Source organism: Corapipo altera, unplaced genomic scaffold, assembly GCF_003945725.1.
Source record: "Corapipo altera isolate COAL_440 unplaced genomic scaffold, ASM394572v1 48b, whole genome shotgun sequence".
Lineage (NCBI taxonomy): Eukaryota > Metazoa > Chordata > Aves > Passeriformes > Pipridae > Corapipo > Corapipo altera.
In genome coordinates, this window is record NW_020884884.1 from 3,349,617 (window position 1) to 3,367,397 (window position 17,781).

The following is a 17,781-nucleotide window of genomic DNA, read 5'->3' on the forward strand; positions in this document are numbered from 1 at the left end:
GTAGCAGGTCACATTAAAAGGTACATTATAGCTCCATTGGTTTTAATATGCCATTCAATAATTTGAACAGAGGTTAAAAAAGCTGCTTAACCTCCATTAAGTATTTTTTAAAATGCTTTCATTTAAATTATTTTAGGTACATATACTAATAAATAAGGCAGCATTCTGTTTTTCTTAGTTCCTCCTCCAGTGCTATTTGACCTGTTAACCCTCTGTAGCAGCCACTTAATCAGAGATCGGCAGAGGAGTGATGTCAAGGCTTCCCGAGTCAGTGACCGCCCTTGTCCTTGAAAAAGAAAGGCCAGGGTTTATGCAGAACTAAATGGTTTAAAAAGGTTTAATTGATAGTATGAACAGACTGGTTTGTAAAAAAGCTTGCATGGCACTCAAAGGAATACTTCCACAATAGTTCCTATTAAAAAGAAAAATAATTTAAAACATATTTTTGTAAGGATTATTTTTAAATTTTCTAACTAATAACTATAAGCATATATGTGCTGAACGCTGAGCTCTCTGCTGCAGGTGTAAGTTCTTATCATTGTAAAAATGCTGTATTAATCCTAGTGTAGCACAGCAAACTGCACTGTTCTTGCTGTTTTAGTGTCGATCCTAGTGTGAGCTCATTTAGATGTTTAATATATCTAACTCTTATATAAATACTCTTTATTAGTATGTTCCAAAAGAGACTTTTCTATAAAACAGAGGAGAGTATAAGAAATCTTCCATATAGAGGTATGGAAGATCTTAATTGGCTTTGAGTACTGTAAACATGTCCTATGGCTTTGTCTTGGAGCAAAGATAAGAAAATGTATTCCAAGTGTATATGTAGCCAATACAATCTAATTAAAGCACACAACTAATTAGTTAATACTGGCAGCCCTAAAAACATACTAGAGACTTGTTAGTGTGTTGGGACATTTCAACTGTGTGATGCAAGTTTTCTTAGTGGAATACAGGTTATATGTATTTTATTTTCTTATTCTGTGTAATTGTAAGTCTGTTTTAGTTAGTAGTATTTAAAATAACATCCCATTGTAGTATATTTTTATGTACTTTGATAAAATTTGAGAGGTTTCCAAAAGTTGCCAAAATCTTAATGCAGGAAGAGTTACCAGTGGAGAAAAATTCAAACTGGATATAGTTTTGGGAAAATGTTTTATAATGAGATCTTTTTCTTCAAAACTCTTTTTGGAACCTTCAGCTATGCCTTTAACCTATTAGGCTGTATCCATGACTTGTCATCTTCCAGTTTGTTCTCATACAAATAACATTTTGGTAGATTGCTGTACATTTAATTTTTTTTTTTTTTTTTTAAACTAAAGGTGTATGGAAAGAGAGGGATACTTGATTCTACATGAAACAAAATGAAAGAGCAGTTTTGCCTTGTATAGAAACTTACTTTCAAGATGTCTTCGATTGCAGCGATTGAGGCAGGATCTTTCTTGCCCCCAAATTGTTGTGAGCAGTTTGTCCCTGTCTCATTCTGGAACTGTGTTGCCATGCTGACTGGGATTTGTGCCATACAGATCCTATTCAACAGGTCTTCGATCCTGTTATGAGAGCAGAAAAACTGTAAAAAAAGTAATATTTTAAGTTCTTTACTTGGTGACCACAGGTTTTTATAGAGTGCTACGTAGTATGGAAAAGATCTAAGCTAGCATGTAGGATGGGTGTCTGGGCACCAGTTCTGAGTTTTTGTGTATGTACTACCTCTCTTGGCCAGAAAAGTGTGAATTACACTGTGACAATATTTTTGGTGTAGTTAAATGTGCATTTTGAAGCACAGTCTGTGGTTAAGAAATGAGCGTTACTGCCACAGTTGGTAAGCATGAAAAAGGGCTAAGGAATTGTTCGTGTGTTCCTTTTCTGTACAGTAGGAGAAATAGTAAGAGGATTATTAAAAAAGGAAGCTGAATACTTTGCTACGACTTTCATTCTTCCTTATGAAGAGTATGCTTGATTGACAAATGTGATCAGTTATGGTTGAATTGGAAAAAAATCTGAAAAAGAATAAGCATAATACTAGTTATATACATAGATCTTGTAGAGATTTGCAGTGGCTGTCTTAAAATTGGAAATTAGTTCTATTATACAACAGTGGATCCTTCATAAAGCAACTTTTATGAGCCCTTCTAACCTTGCTGTAAATTAAGCTTGCATTAAGTTGTTTCTTACTCTTTCCTGCCAAATTCTAGGTGGTGGAAATAAATAATAATAGTAATGGTTATGACAAACAGCATGAATTTGTAATCTCATGTCTCTTCTCTTTTTGTCTACATTAATCATGTTAATTTACATATAAATTAGTTGGGGGAGGAGATTGCTCTCATTTTCCAATCCCTTACTTTTACTTTAAAAAAAGTTTTACCTGATACTTCTGAAAAAAAATAAAATGTGGTAGTGTCCAGAAAATTAGTTAACTTTTAGAGCATTTCTGGAAGATTATTATAAAAATATCATACCAAATCCTTCACTGCTCTACAGTGGTTTAGGCAGTATGATGTTAGGAGAGCCAGGATGTTTAACATTAAGGTATAGATTCTTTATAGTTATGAATTTCACTCTTATGAAAAAAGCAATATATGCTGCAGTGATCGATCCTACTCAGGCAGAATGAATTTATTTTCTAGAGATGTGCTTATTTACCCATTATAGTCTTTTCTTAGAAATCATAGAATAGAATCATAGAATCATAGTTTCATGCAAAATTTCGGGTGGACAATGATCTGGTTTAGCCTGAGTGCTTATCATTTACTGCAACTATAAACTGGGTTCTGAAGAAATGCTTTGACCTTCTGCATGAGTCCAGGCTTAAACTTGTTTGCTACCTTCATGTTACGTTCTGTGAGTGGAGTCGTTCATTGTGCTCGAGAGTGACATTGCTGGGAAATGGTCTCCTCTATTTATGCACAGGATGGGCACTGCACTGTGCAGACAACTGCAGTATGAGATAATACATGCTGCCTCACTAATAACTTCAAGCTATTTGGTCTCTGTGGTGGCTCAGTTTGGGGCCTCTCCGGAATAAAGTGCCAACAGCATGGTTTTTTATGATGCGAATGTATGTTAACTGGAGACTGATATCACTTCACTGTCCACTTGAGATTTATCTCACTGAGGACCAGAGGCTAAATTTGAACAAAGATTTGAGCAGTAAAATTCTAATGTTTTCAATTTGTTTAGTTCCTCTGCTATTTGGATATGAGCTCACAGTGCAACACTGCTGCAAAGACAGAGAATACCACCCTAGGGGTGTATATATAGAGCTATCTCTTGTAAGACAAATAATAAGGCCTTGGGCAATATGACATGTTACAATATAATTTTGGGCTCTTTATTATAAAGCAGGACATCAAGAAGTTATTGGACAGCAAATAATATTCAGTAACTGAGAACATGACTAAGAAACTACTGATTGAACTTTACCTGGAGAAAGGAAAGGGCAAGTGCCTGAGAATACAGTGTATCTCAGTAACAGCTGAAATTTTTCTATCAAAGTTGTACAATAAAAATTAATAGTAACCATCTGACAGATAGAAACTTGAATCAATGGCCCTATCTTAGGCTTCATTTTCCAAGAGAGGTACTTGTTTTTGACTAGAGCCTGTTAATACCATGTCACCAGTATCCTTTGCAGAGCTCTCATGCTTTGCTACATTTGTTGATATATTGTACCACTCCAAAGGGATGAGGGGAAAAAAAAAGCAGAGGAATTTGTGGGAAAAACCCAGTAGAATATTTATTACTAATCAGGTAAAAATAGAAAATAATTTGGGAAACTTATGAAATAATACATTTTCCTGGTATGCCATTGCTTGAATTGTCTACTGATCAGAAAGAAATTAGTAAGAATGGAATAAGTCCATACATAGCAAAATAGGTTATGCAAGTGGTACAGCATCATTAAAACAATGTGTGTAAAAATTCTCTCGTTGGAAATTTCAGGTGAGGCTGTGAATAATGAGTAAGTTCTTCAATGACCAGATTAGAGCCGTATAAACTCTATCTATAAACTGTATTTATCAGTAATGTGCTCAAGGCATAGATAAAGATTGCTTGTGAGGGCAATAGGATGAAAGATAGCATAGCAGAAGCATACCAAATATACTGTGGGGAAGGTGAAGTGAATACTCCAGTTCATAACTGGAAATAATGCAGGGAGAAAAGGATAGGATTCAGAATGAAAGCTTTTTAATAGCAGATAAGTAATTTTTTTTAATCAATTTTTCAGTTTCTATACAAATATTTGTGTTTGATACAAGCTCTGTGTTACAGAGGACTAAAATACAAATTTTACATAGACCTGGGAATACTCATCAAATGGAGTTTTTCCTAAGAAACATGATAGTGTTTCAAGGATTAAGCCAACCATTAGTTGAGAAAGATTTAAGAGACTTTCTTGAGAAAATATTTGCATTTCTTATGGTTTGCAGCTGGCCATTTTCAGAGATGAGATCTCAGACTAAAAGGGACAAATATCTGTTCTCATATGTTATTTTTTATGTTTCTACTGCTAGTGGTGCATTTATTAGTACCTCTCATGTCCTTGGGTCTTTACTTTCCCCATAAACACATTAATGTACTCCCCTTATTTTGCATTTGCTCTGTCTAAAAGTATATAGAGAATAAAAAATCGGACATGGCAAATGGAGAATGAATAATAGCTTTGCAAAGTGCCAATGAGAAAATTTAGAAGCTCAGCTGTGGAGGAAGACTACAGTGCTTTATTTGAGTCGACACATGTGTTACCTAAGCTTTGATTCTGTTGTTTCATTCCTGATTTTAGATAAGTTGATAATAATCTTACTGTGTTCACTTTTTGCATATCGTCTATTCTCAAAATCCCTTTATTTTCCAGGTTTTTATTTTTCACCATCCAGTGTCACTGGCTGTCTGCCATGCCTGTGCCACATAGCTGGTTCAGTGAATCAGATCTGTGATAAACTAACTGGCCAATGTAGTTGCCAAGATGCCTCTGTAACAGGACAGACATGCGAACGCTGCGAAGAACTTTATTTTGGATTTGACTCTGAAACAGGAAGGTGAGTGTTTCTTTTTTTTTACAGGTCACTTAAAATCTCCTTGTTACATTTTTCTGATAGTAGTTCGGTCAAAGATTTAGTGACAATGAAAAGATGTGTTCTAGTTACCTTAATCCTTTGAGTTCATGTGTGCCCTCTGATTTACGTGTGATACGTTATACAGTTGTCTGTGCTCCCATGAGCTGAAGGAAATAGAAATTTTGCCACAGATTTAGGTAGAAACAGCATGAAAGCTGTATAAGACTAATGTTTTCTAATGTTATAGCAATTTGGTAATTGTTTCTTTACATTTTCTCTGCATCTTCAGTAAGGTGTGTTGTTTTCTGAAGTGTTAATTGTTGATGATTAAAATGCAGGTAATGTGCCATTCTTATAACCAATGATTGCATTTATATATTTCAGGAAGATATTTTAGTTGGGGAAAAAAGGAAAAACTACAGATATCCCTGTGTTTCCAGATTTCTTTTGATAGCAATACAAATACTCACTGCACCTTTACTCTTAAAAATCTGTTTTTCTGAAGCAGTGTATTCTTTTTCAACATTTTGTTATGTGCTACAGGGTAAATTGTTTATCAAATGTAACCTGGGGCCTCTAGGTACATTGGAATTATATGGATACATTCCCTGCAATGTAACGGGCAAAACATATCTATAGGTACTGCACTGTTCTTCCAACTATTGCTCTATCTTTCTTTTCCAGGATCATCTTTCTTGCTTAATCCTCACAATCTCAATTTCCTTTTAAATATTGTCTAGAGAGATTGTACAGCTCTATTGCTATCATATTTTTATGCAGACTGATGGTGTTGTTTGGTTATATTTTGTAATTTTGCCTTTATAACCCCAAACCACACAGCAAAGAGAGAAGCAAAATCTGTACAATATTCCTCTTCCTGTGCTCCTTTCCCCCTGCTAGTGTGGGGTAGACAAGCTTTTAGGCAGTGATTATAAGTGTCATCTTACATATATTTGACATTATTCTGCAGATTTTTCACTTTAACTTTTATATTACTGTCACTCATTAGAGATTTTTAAAATTATTTTTTACTGTTTCGGGTCATAGAGGCATCTACTAATGGTCATAAAGTAATTTGTAGGAATAAGGACTTCCTATTTTCACTTCCTGTCATTTCTAATGGTAAGGTATAAAATCCATGTAATATTAAAGTTCCCTTTTAAATATATTTTCCTTACTATTAATGATACTGTTTTTTTAGTTACTTGAAATAGATTCTCCCCCCCCCATTTTTAGCAGGTGACAGAGACATTTGTGTCTGCGTTAAGCAAGAGCTTTTATGAGTTAGATATTGGCCTTCAAATACCTGCTTTTCAAGCTGTCTTCTGAAATTTAAAATCTGAAAATATAAATTATCTAGATCCAGACCTTGTTGTAAGGATAAAAGTTTTTACAGTTCTGGAATTTAAATCAGAGTTGGCTTTAATGCTTTAATACTTGTTAATCCTCATGACAGTATTGAAGACTACTCTGGTAGTACATTAATATGATTAACCTGTGTTGCATATGCTTGGCTTCCTTGGTTGTCATCTACTTGGACAATGCACCTCAGTTCCTCAGGCAGAAATGTTTATCCACTGAAAATGATAATGCAAGTCTTTATTTATTAATCTATTTTAATCTATTTCTTTAACTGTTAAATATCTTCATTAAAAGGGTAATATGCCTTTTCTTTCTCCATAAAGTTACCGAGTCATTTAAACCATCCTTGCTTCAAATGTCTTTTAAGGCCTCTGTGTTTGCAGAACGAAAAGGGTGTGAGCTATCTGTAGTGGCAGAGGTACCTATCTTTGCACAATAGCACAAAAGAAACAAAAGTTGTGATACACAGATTGTGAAGCTTTAAAATTCTCCCACTCTGAGGAATGTATATTTGAGCTGATTTATTTTGTGGTGTTTTAGAGATAAAACATTAACTCCATATTTCTTAATGCATTTGAGGTTATGAAGCATGAAAATTTTCTTGGCAATTAAAGAATTACAAATACTGTGTATTTGCAGCAGTCTGAGCAATCTGTAATGGGTGTGGGCATCAGTACACATTTGTAAAGCTTTACCTCTGTATTGTTTACTATAATGAACTGGTCAATGAACATCACAAATTGTTTATATATATGTATATATCTTGACAGATTGCTGTTTATGAAATCCATTTAGCAAGTGAGGTTTTCCCATAAGGATGAAAAATGAAGATTTTAAACAGATTGCTGGAGAGGCTCTAACTGCACCTAGAGAGTCAATGTAATAAAGGTTTCTCTATATTAATATTACAAAAACCATTTATCCTCAAAAAATCAATATTGCAATTCATCTTGGCATGACATTTCTCTTTCCATGTTTTAAAAGTCTGTTTTACTTGATTATATATAATTCTGTTTTAACAAAACTCAAATATATTTGACTCGGAGTACTTTGAAAAAGTAACATTTAGCAAGAATGCTAAAAATATTTCTTACGTGATGAAAAGTTACTTATTTTTTTAAAGAGTTAGTTATTATTTTTAAATCATTAATTGACTGAATGCTTAATCTTGATTGAAAAACATGAACTATGCATAACCACAAATCTAGTTCTGGTGTTCTGCAGTTTAAGAAAATTATGAATGTGATTACACAAATATAATGTGTAATCCTGTGGAGCAGAATATGATGAAATATATGCTGTTATTTGCAGGATCTGGAGCCTAATTCAGTATAGGTGAAGGTAGGGGACCTACACTTTTCCTAGAAGAAAATGCAACAAGCAGAAAGTAAGATCCCCACCCCGCCAGGCACTGAGAACTGTCACTGTGACTGTATATGTGTGTGAGTTTGATTGTCTCATGTGTGTATGATAATGAAAAGTGCAATGAACAGGAAGCCCTTATTTTTAAGAGGTGCAAAAATATACAAGAACAGTAAGAGAAGCTTGTCTTTCTCTGTTTATCTATCGAGAAACTTTTGTTAGCAACCCCTCAACTAAATCTTCATGTAATGAAATTTTGAAATAATAAAATACTGTCTTACTGAGCAAATAATTATTTGTTTTTTTCTGTAACTAAACTGTTTTTTTTATTCATGATGTTAAAATACTCTAAACAAAACCTCTATTTAAAGGGGGATTTGAATACACTGTCTACAGATGAAAAGGCTTAATAGAGTTTGAAAAAACTGCCCTTTTTTCTTGACTGTAAAAGAGAGCAAACTACAGTATAGTGGTTTCCAAGAGAGAATGTATTTTATTTATTCTCAGAAGGATATTAGTCCATAAAACAAATTTGCAGCTTATTTTGCAGCTTTAGCTTTTATCAGCCTTTTTAAGGGTGTTGAATGATTCCCCAGGAGATCACACAGCACGAGCTGCTGTGGAGTAAAGGAACTCTAATACAGTGAGCTCTGCGATAGGCAGAAAATGTATGTGAAGAGTTTTCTTAAGCTGGTTTAAAAATCTGTCACATTTAATGTCTATTTCACTGATTATTGACCTGAATTTTAGTGTCCTAATGTGAAAACAGCTTCCACCTTGCCCTCCCCTCTCACTTGCCATATAAAGCTGATATCTAAATTGTAACAACTCACTTTTATTTCTGCTTTCATATAGGTAGAAAGACATGGTCATGACTGGGAAAATGACAAAGTAACTTTTGTAAAGACACCACCATTATTTCCTTAGATCTGGTGAAACTGGCCAAGGGAAAATCCACCACATATGAATCAATGACTCTTGTCTAGTCTTAGAGTTAGCAGAGTAAAGGGGACATAGCATGACTGTCTCTGCCTTGGATTTCTCAGAGGTCTTTTTGCTGATTCATCATCTTGGGACCCGGTATCTGGAGTAATTTAAGATTCCCTTGAAAGTGTGTTGCTTATACCTGAGAATTGGACTTTTCCAGCTCAGAGCAAGGGGAATAAAGTGTAGACTTCCCAGTATGTTTTAGCTTCACTGTACAGTCCTATGTTTCTCCTAGTCCTTGTTGTTTTTCAGAACTCTTTTAGCCTGCAGCAATGAAAATATAGTGAAATTAGAATCTAAAGTATGAAGTTTTATTTGCCATTGTTGACTTTCTGTTATGACTAATAATGGCAGTCTGTATTGCAGTGGGTAGCATAACAGTGTTTGCAGTAATTTGCTTTGCTTAATTTCGGACGTGTTCCAAGTCTTTGAATATTTGCACAATCTGACATCAGTATCCACACTATAAATGGGTGTCAGTGGGGAAATAGTGTATCAAGTGAAGAACAAGTTGATCGCAAGAGGTTTCACATGCAAAAACCAAAGCATAAATTAATCCTGGATGTATTCTACTGATGCCACAGAGAGTTACAGAATTGAAATGTGGCATTTGTGCGATAGCAATGCTTTTGCATTTTTTGTTCTTGTTAATTAAAAAATAATTTAATTTGCACATTTAATTAATTATTCTCTTCAGTTATTTCCAATTTTGTCAATCAGACTGCAAAGAAATGGTGCTTTCTGTTATAACATTCATATTTCTGGTTTTTTGTTTCCTGTTACTTATTTAATCTGATGGTTTTTCTTCCAGTTTTGGTCACCATTCATTCTCCTTTATTCACAGCATGCTATTTTTTTCAACTTCGAGTTGCCCTTGTGGACAAGAAATTATTAATTGATTTTTTTTTTTTCCCCAACGAAAGGCTAGTTTTCACTGAGGCAGAAGGTTGCCTATTTTGTGCAGAAACCTCTGAAACTGGTTACATGTGTATCACTGAATTCTGCAGCTCTCAAGAAAGGTTGTGTGAGTAAGGCTGGAGGATTGAGTGCATAATGTGGTTATTACCAAACATTATTATCCAGTTTGTGTATGGATCAATATATATAAAAGCTCTTTAATTCGAAGCCATTTTTATCTAAATTAGAATATTATTCTAGCATTGAAATGTTTATAGTAGGTACTGTTTTTGTAATTTTTTTAATCAGACTAATAGATTTTCAACGGTGTTTCAGACTACTGAACTGTTTATGATTTTTTAATTAGGTTACCCAAGATTTTTTTAAACAAAACCCTACTGTGCTTAACTGAAGTGTTAATGTGTTTTGATCACTTCCTTGATTTGTTTTTGTTTATAGATGTCAGCACTGTAATTGTCATCCTGCAGGAGCCATTAGTGGGACTTGTCATCTTGTTACTGGACAGTGTGTTTGTAAACAATTTGTAACTGGCTTGAAATGTGACAACTGTGTTCCTGATGCTAGTAATTTGGATGTCCACAACCTATTTGGCTGCAGTAAAAGTAGGTGGATGTTAGATCTTAAAAACATGTCTTTCGGATTAAAGTTTTATATTGATTTAGTGAGTATTGAATTGGGTCAGCAGTACTGAAATTGGGTTTTACTCCCCCCACAGCCCCACATAGATTTGGTCCCTGAAGTTTGAGTGATTTTTACTGTGTCTTAGGACTGTTTTCTAGAGAGACATACAGAATGCTTTGTGTCATACACACTTTCTGCTGGCAGTCTAAGCAAGGGGAGAAGTAATGATCCATATTTCCGTTGCACTTCCCACCATGTTCTTTGCAGTGACCAATGCAGAGTTCACCTTTCAGTCACATTAATACAATGGTATTTGTACGACTTGAAGCTTAGCCCTCTTTGGTGCCATTGACAGGAGGCGGAGGAACTGCCTTCAGAGGGTCTGAAGAACAGAAGGTCTGTTGAAAACCACCTCCTGGTGATTAATTCAAAATCTGCTCCTCAGCTCAATGTAGCTTTGCCTTTTTCCTCCCAGGGCCTTTTTTTCAGTTAGTTTGGGAAAATATGTGATACGGTGTAACAGAGTGTGAGAAATTGGCATGTGTGAGGTGGGGCTAATGCCATGTGGACGGTCAGATAATGAACTGTAATGAAACAAATTACAATGAAATATCTATACTTCTGCCCTTGCAGTGAGTCTGGATACGAAGAGGTGGCACAATTTCACCCTTTATGTTGTAATTAGTCAAAATTAAATGTTTAAATTTGCTCACCAGTCCACAGTCTCCAAGCTGGTGGAGATTTTAAAGAAGTAGAGGATAAAGTATATGTAATAAGAAAATTCAATTTTTAAGTTGTCTTGGGGTCAATGGTCAGAAATTGGCTTTGAGGACATCATACCATGCAATGCCAAACCATGAGGTAAGGACCTCAGCTAATTCTGAAAAAGCTGTATGACGTTTTTTGACACCTCCAGCTTACTGCTGTACCTACCCAGTTAATAGCCCAGTCTTGGAAGTCAGGTAACCAGTGAGTGAGGAAGTCTGTACATGCTAACTGGGCATTTCTGTCAGTAGGCCTGATTAGTAATGACCATACTGGTAATACAGTGATAGTCACCTCTGGTAGCCATGTGTAATGCAACAAAAGGGTTAGACATTCCCAAGTTATCTCTGGAGTATGTTTGTGGATCCTCCTTCAACAAAGTATTTTTTTTTTCTTTGTGTTCTGCATGGGTATTTACATGATATTCATCACTGTGATATGTGCAAACTATAGATTTACAAGCAGAGATGTACATGCACAAAGTGTTTCAAGCACAGACAGCTCTCAGTTTAAATTTCAAATAATATGCATTGCAGAATGTATTATAAATATGCAACATTATAATTATGGATAGCATAAAGAGACTGATTTGTTTCCAAAGATGATTTTTTTAGCTTTCCTCAAATTTTGGAAGTGTTTAGACACAGTTTTGCTTTGCTTTTCCCCATACTCTTCCATAGAAGGCACAGTATCTATTCATTGTGCAGACAGTTGATTGGCTTGTTGTTTCTTTAAAAAATGTAAGATGTTTCAACTGAATGTATAATAATAATAATACATGGCACTTTTATGGTGCTGTTCATCTTCAAAGTGCTTTACAAACATAAGCCAACCTACTTATTTATGTTGGGATATACATTGGATAAAGGTCAATAGCAATTCAACTCTAAAATTGATTAATAATAATATGACATAGATAAATAATATCATAGATTTTAGTTAGATAAAAATACATCCGGCAGTATTCTAAATGACAAGCGGAGTCCTCTTCTGGACATAAATGATATAGCAATTACAGTCCTTTACTTATTCATACCAAAATATTTTAACTTGTTGCACAGATATGGAGCTTTGCCTAGCTTGATATTTGTGGTTATTTTCACTGCAGAACAGTATTTTGTTGACACATGCCATTTCTGGTTATGAGTCTTTGCCAAGGGAAGCGAATGTAAGTTGCTATCACTGTCCAACTAGTGCTTTTTAAGGAAACAACCTATATACATTTTTTCTACTTAGCAATATCTTAGATGCTGCGCAAAAATCTGAAATACAGTACTTTGCTTACACATATAAAATGCAAACCAGTAAACAGGTGGCAGCAAATGCAATTGGTTGAGATTGCAAATGGAGAATGAAGGTGATGGTGGTAAATTTCTAATATTGTTCAGGTCTTGTAAGTATGTATGACACAGAAATTTTTTTAAATGCCTAAGGGACTTTTTTCCTTTTGATTCTCAGACTTGACTTCTGTAGACACTTTAGCGTACATTCACTTCCTAACTGACCTGAACTCAAAAGCTCCAGATTGAGGAGCAAAACAACCTGTGCCCTCTAATAAGAGATGATGATTATGTTTTCTGTTAATCCACTGAATTCTAGAAAGATTTTCTGCTATTTCTTGGCTGAGAGACTGCAATAGTAGTAGGGCTTTTCGTTATCTTACTCGAAATGAAGAACTTCATCTCATTTTTTAATTTTCTATTAAAAACCCATGTGTAATGTGACCCACTGATTTTGGCATAAGTCTCTACATCTATCACCTCATGACATTTTCTGTCTGCAACTTCATTCTTTACTTCTTGTTTCCTATTAGCTTGGATGAATAGATTTTGGTAATTAACTTTTGTTGAGTTGTTTATATTAAACAAATATCCACCTAACGAACAAGACAATAGTTTATAAAAACAGGGAGAAAAAAATCTGCATGTTTCTAATCCTCATATTGTCTCATAATACTTAATGTAGGGGTTTGTTTTTCTCTTTATTTATAATGGTTTAATTAAGTAGCACATTTTCCAAAGTTAATGGAGGTGATAGCACAATAGTATTTTGGTAAATAAGCATCTCAAGCTGATTTCTTAAAATGTTAGATACCTTACTCTCATTGGTTTCAATTTCATTGGAAACAAATGGAAGTGAATTGACTAAAAGTGAAGCGAATTACCTTCAAAATTTACCTCTTTATGTTTCTGTTATTTGATTAAGCAGGCTTATTGTAACAATTCAGTGAAATTTGTACTTAGTTGGAGTTTCCATTTCTGTTCTATTAGAGGAAGTCGTGCCTGGCCTATGCTAAAATAGAATTTATTTTTTCAGAGGATTCATTCCAATTGAACTAGAAACTTCAATAATGTGACCAGATAAATATGTTCTTGTTTTATAGATGTTTTGAAAAACATTAAAAAAAACCAAACCAAAACAAAAAAACAACAAAAAACCAAAAGCAGTTTGGAAAACTGTGGTATACCTACTTTAATTTTGAGTGGTTAGGGGATTAAGTTTATTTGTCATTTATTTATTTGTTATATATACACACTTGTTTCATGTACTCCGATAAAAACTTTGTTGGGGAGCTCTTGGGTGGGTTGGTTTAGTTTATTAATGTCTTGCCTCGTTACTGTGCATTTACTCAATGGTTTTTCAGTGAAGAAAGCTTAGCACTTTCTTTGCATTTTTCTTTAAATTTGTATGATTATTGATTACCTTCATTTTTACATCCTCAGTTTTTGTATATATGTTTTAGCTCCTTTCCAGCAACCTCCTCCTACAGGAGAAGTTCTCAATTCCTCTGTTATCAGTCTTTCATGGAGTTCCCCTGACTCTCCAAATTCTAACAGGCTTATTTACCAGCTGTATAGGGATGAGGAAGAAATTTATACAACTGAAGACTACTATCCTTATAGTAAGTAAGGTGACATCAAAGATTTCATGTTTGTGTGTGTGATGTTTCTTAATTATTTTGCATTTCTGTCATTATCATTCTCTGTGGTTTCAAATGCATTTTTCTGTTTTTCTTTACAGAGTTACTGTTCTATGTTATTAATTTTGCTTGAAAGAAATTAATACCTTAGTGTAAAATCTGACACAGAGTCACCAAAACCAGCTGATAATTCTTTTCTTTTTAATCTGAAAAACTTAAAATTGACTCCCCAGAAGTATTCGCTGGAAGTACACACAGACTCCAAAATCTAAAAGAGTCAAAGTCACAGATGAAGAATTTGGGTGAACAGAAGAGACCATAATGTGCTTAAGTTTCTTTTTTCATCTTCCTGGTTTTAAACTGTTAACAGATTAGGAAAGCTTTTTGTGGCCTCTAACTTTTAGCACCTTCTATTAAGCTATCAGTATAGCTCCTGATCTGTCTTTAGCAGCACCACTTCTCTCATGTTGAGGCTTGCAAAGGGATCCTCAGAAGGCAGTCCTCAAGGATTCGACACTCTGTCCAAGGTGGAAAGGCCATTTTGTGGTAATATTGCTCTACTTATCAAAGAAAAGGAGATGGATTTGGATACTGTTTGTATGTATATGTGGCACAGAAGTGTTTTCTTTTTTTTTAAAGAAGACAGGTGTGGTTTAATGCCACTAAGGTTTGATTTCTGTTCTAGCAGATTCCTTAGCTTTTGGATTTTCTTGCCAATGCAGCATTAATATTTTGCGGAAGTTGAGTCTCTCTAATTGTTGGTGTGTACCCTGGAGAAAATAAAAAGAGAACTATTATTCAGTGGAAGCACAGATCCTTTGGAATGCACCTCACATTTTTATCTTTTGGTTCATGCCGCAGTGTTACAGCTCATTACTCTGTGGCTTATGCTGTGAATTTGGGCACTCTGCAGTACATACCATGAGGAAAGGTGTGCAACCCAATGTAAGCATGAGATTAAGTGACTGGGGGAAAGAAACATAAAAAAAAAAGTTAGAGAACTAATAGAGAATATTCTAATTCTTTAATTTGGTTTAAAGGCCTAACTTTAGTAAAAATATGAATTAGTTTCAAAAGAAAAGCTATTATACTTCATTGTCTTATATCTGTGCTTAGTGTAATGTACTTGAAACAGTGCACTGTTGAGGATGTTATTTCATGACACTACCCACACACTTTGTAAAGAGTGAAAAATTCTGTATGGGTTTAGCTGTATAACGATACATTAGCATGTTTCTTTTTAAGAAAACATGTTCTTAGAAACATAGATTTGGTTTCAAAAAATGTTTGTGACATTTCCAGGCAATACCCCTAATTAGCGATGTGAAATCATATTCTGGTGTTTGAATATCAAGCATTGTTAATGCTGTCAGAACTTTTGATAATGTTATTTTTTTCTCAGTATAGTGTGGACTTTATAATGCTTATATGCTGAGAGTACAACTGCACACAACTGGCTCATGTTCAGCTGTTGACACCCCCAAGTCTTTTTTCTGCTGGGCAGCTTTCCAGCCACTCTGTCCCAAACCTGTAGTGCTGCGTGAGGTTGTTGTGACACAAATGTAGGACCTGGCACTTGGCTGTGTTGAACCTCATCTAATTTGCCTCAGTCCATCTATCTAGCCCATCCAGATCCCTCTACATGGCCTTCCTACCTTCCAGGAGATCAGCATTCCCACCCAACTTGGTGCCGTCTGCAAACTGACTGAGAGTGCACTCGATCCCCTCGTCCACATCATTGATAAAGTTATTAAATAGAACTGGCTCTAATACTGAGCCCTGGGGAACACAGTGTGGTTGGAGTTGTTCAGCTGAGGAATGTAGAACCTTCTTACTTTTGACTTTATCCTATTTTATCTAACCTATATTCCTGTTAGCCTGTATTCCTATGGAAAAAAAATTTCCATCAATTCTCATTGTCAGTATTCATCAATACTGAATAGAACTTGCCTGTAACGTTGAGATGGTGCTGGTTACTTTTCTGGCAGACAGCATCAGCATTCTGTGTGATCTACCTCTTTCAATCTCTGTAGGAAAAGGGGAAAGTAATATGCTTGCTGTTGGCATTAGACTTGGGGCCCTACAGTCTGGGTTGTCCCTAGAGTTTCTACAAGTCCGGGTCTCTTCTAGAAGCTGGGTTTCAGGGATTCGTTGGGTGTAGAGCTAGGTCGATGTTGGTGCAGCCATTTCTAGAGCAGGAATGAATTATGGAGTTGGACATTTGGTAGCGAGGCAGTTCTAGATCACACTCTAGCTTGCACATTGGAGCTAGATAGTGTCCTATCTTTCTTGTTGGTTCTAGATGTGTGTTTCTAGTGTTTTAGCTCACCTGCTAGTCTTGAAGTAGAATGATAGTTTAGCTTGCTTGCTGGTTCAGGACCATGGTCTAGCTCTAACTTGCTGGTTGGTTCAGGACTGCTGGTTGCTTCAGAACCATTTAATGGTTTCTTAGCAGGTTCTAGATATTTTTGGTCTAGTTCACAATGTTGCTTGCTCTTTGATTCCAGAGCATGCTCTAGCTCACTTGTCTGGTCTAGAATTTGTTCTAGAACACCTGATTTAGGTGTAGGTCCTAGCTTGCTTGTTGGTTCTAGATCAGGTTGCAGGTCATCACATGATTCGGGGTGGGGGAGAGGTCGTACAATCTAACTCTGACTCTGGGGATACTCTTATCTCACAAGGATTTGTGATACTTGCTATTGCTAATAGAAGTCTAGCTGTTTTTTTTCTTCTTTATTTCTTATTTTCTTTTTTTTTCCTTACGCACTTTTTTCCTTCTCTGTGGCTCTTTTGAGTTGCAGGCTCGTAGAATGGATGATCCTATCATCAGATAAAGTGCAGCTCTCCCGTGTTTCTACCATGCTGCCTCGTGCTGCCTTTGTGGCCATTTTTTTTCCTCTGGCTACAAAATTGAAAACTGGACACATGACGAGCTCCAACTTGTCATGTCCTTCACAGCAACTGATTGTCACACTCTGAGGACTCTTGCCAACTTTGGTACCCACTTCTGTGCCCAGAAGCACTTCAACCAGGGCAGCTGTGACCATGGAGCTCAGAAAGGGCTCAACAGTTCTACAATATATTTCAGTACTTACACTCACACTTGGGAACACCATGCTAACCCCAAAGTGGAAGAAGAAACAGCTGAATCCTTCCAGCAAGACTGAAATCTGCTGCATCTTCTGCCTGCTCGTTATTAACACATGAAGAAGTCTCAACAGCCATTGCTCAGCTGGCAGAGTTGTTCTCCAGGCTTGCCTGAAGTACCACAGTTCGCAAGGCCTGAAGATAAGATAACTCAGTCTCCTTGTGGGACTCCAGTGATGAGTTTGAGATAGCTATAGGGAGTTGAAGTTCTATAAACAATTACTGGGCTGACGCTGCTGCTTTTGTGCTGCAGTGTCAAGGGTTGAATATCTAGCAATACTCATAAGCTCTTAAGTTGTACTCAGGGCTGGCTTGCCAACGCAGATGTGCAGAAAACTTAGAAGTAACTGTGTCCTCTCCATTTGCTTTGAAGGAGTTTAAGAGTATCCATGCTCTGACATATAATATATTACTCAATGTTCACTATTTCTTAAGGCAAAATAACATATTGTGGTATGGTTGTGCATAAATTCATATTGTGCTGTGATGACTAAGATATGTAACTTCTGGGATCTATGCAGGAGCTATTAATGGCCATGGATTCTAAAAAGATGCTAAAAAGCTAACTAGAGTAATGGAAAGTAAGGGTGAGGAAGGTAAATTTAGGCTTTGGAAATATCCTTTTAGTAATTATTGGCA

General features: G+C 35.7%; 1 protein-coding gene across 8 annotated transcripts in view; it reads left to right on the forward strand.

The window, feature by feature from the left end:
• The window catches only part of USH2A (usherin), a 379,301-nt gene that overhangs the window by 64,897 nt on the left and 296,623 nt on the right, over positions 1 to 17,781 (forward strand). For 7 of the 8 annotated variants that reach the window (XM_027641249.1, XM_027641251.1, XM_027641255.1 and 4 more), the window contains exons 14-16: positions 4,859 to 5,042; positions 10,128 to 10,291; positions 13,819 to 13,977. In XM_027641249.1, the coding sequence (XP_027497050.1) occupies positions 4,859 to 5,042; positions 10,128 to 10,291; positions 13,819 to 13,977 (507 nt within the window). The remainder of the gene's footprint in view (positions 1 to 4,858; positions 5,043 to 10,127; positions 10,292 to 13,818; positions 13,978 to 17,781) is intronic. The other variant, XM_027641252.1, reaches the window with a different exon arrangement.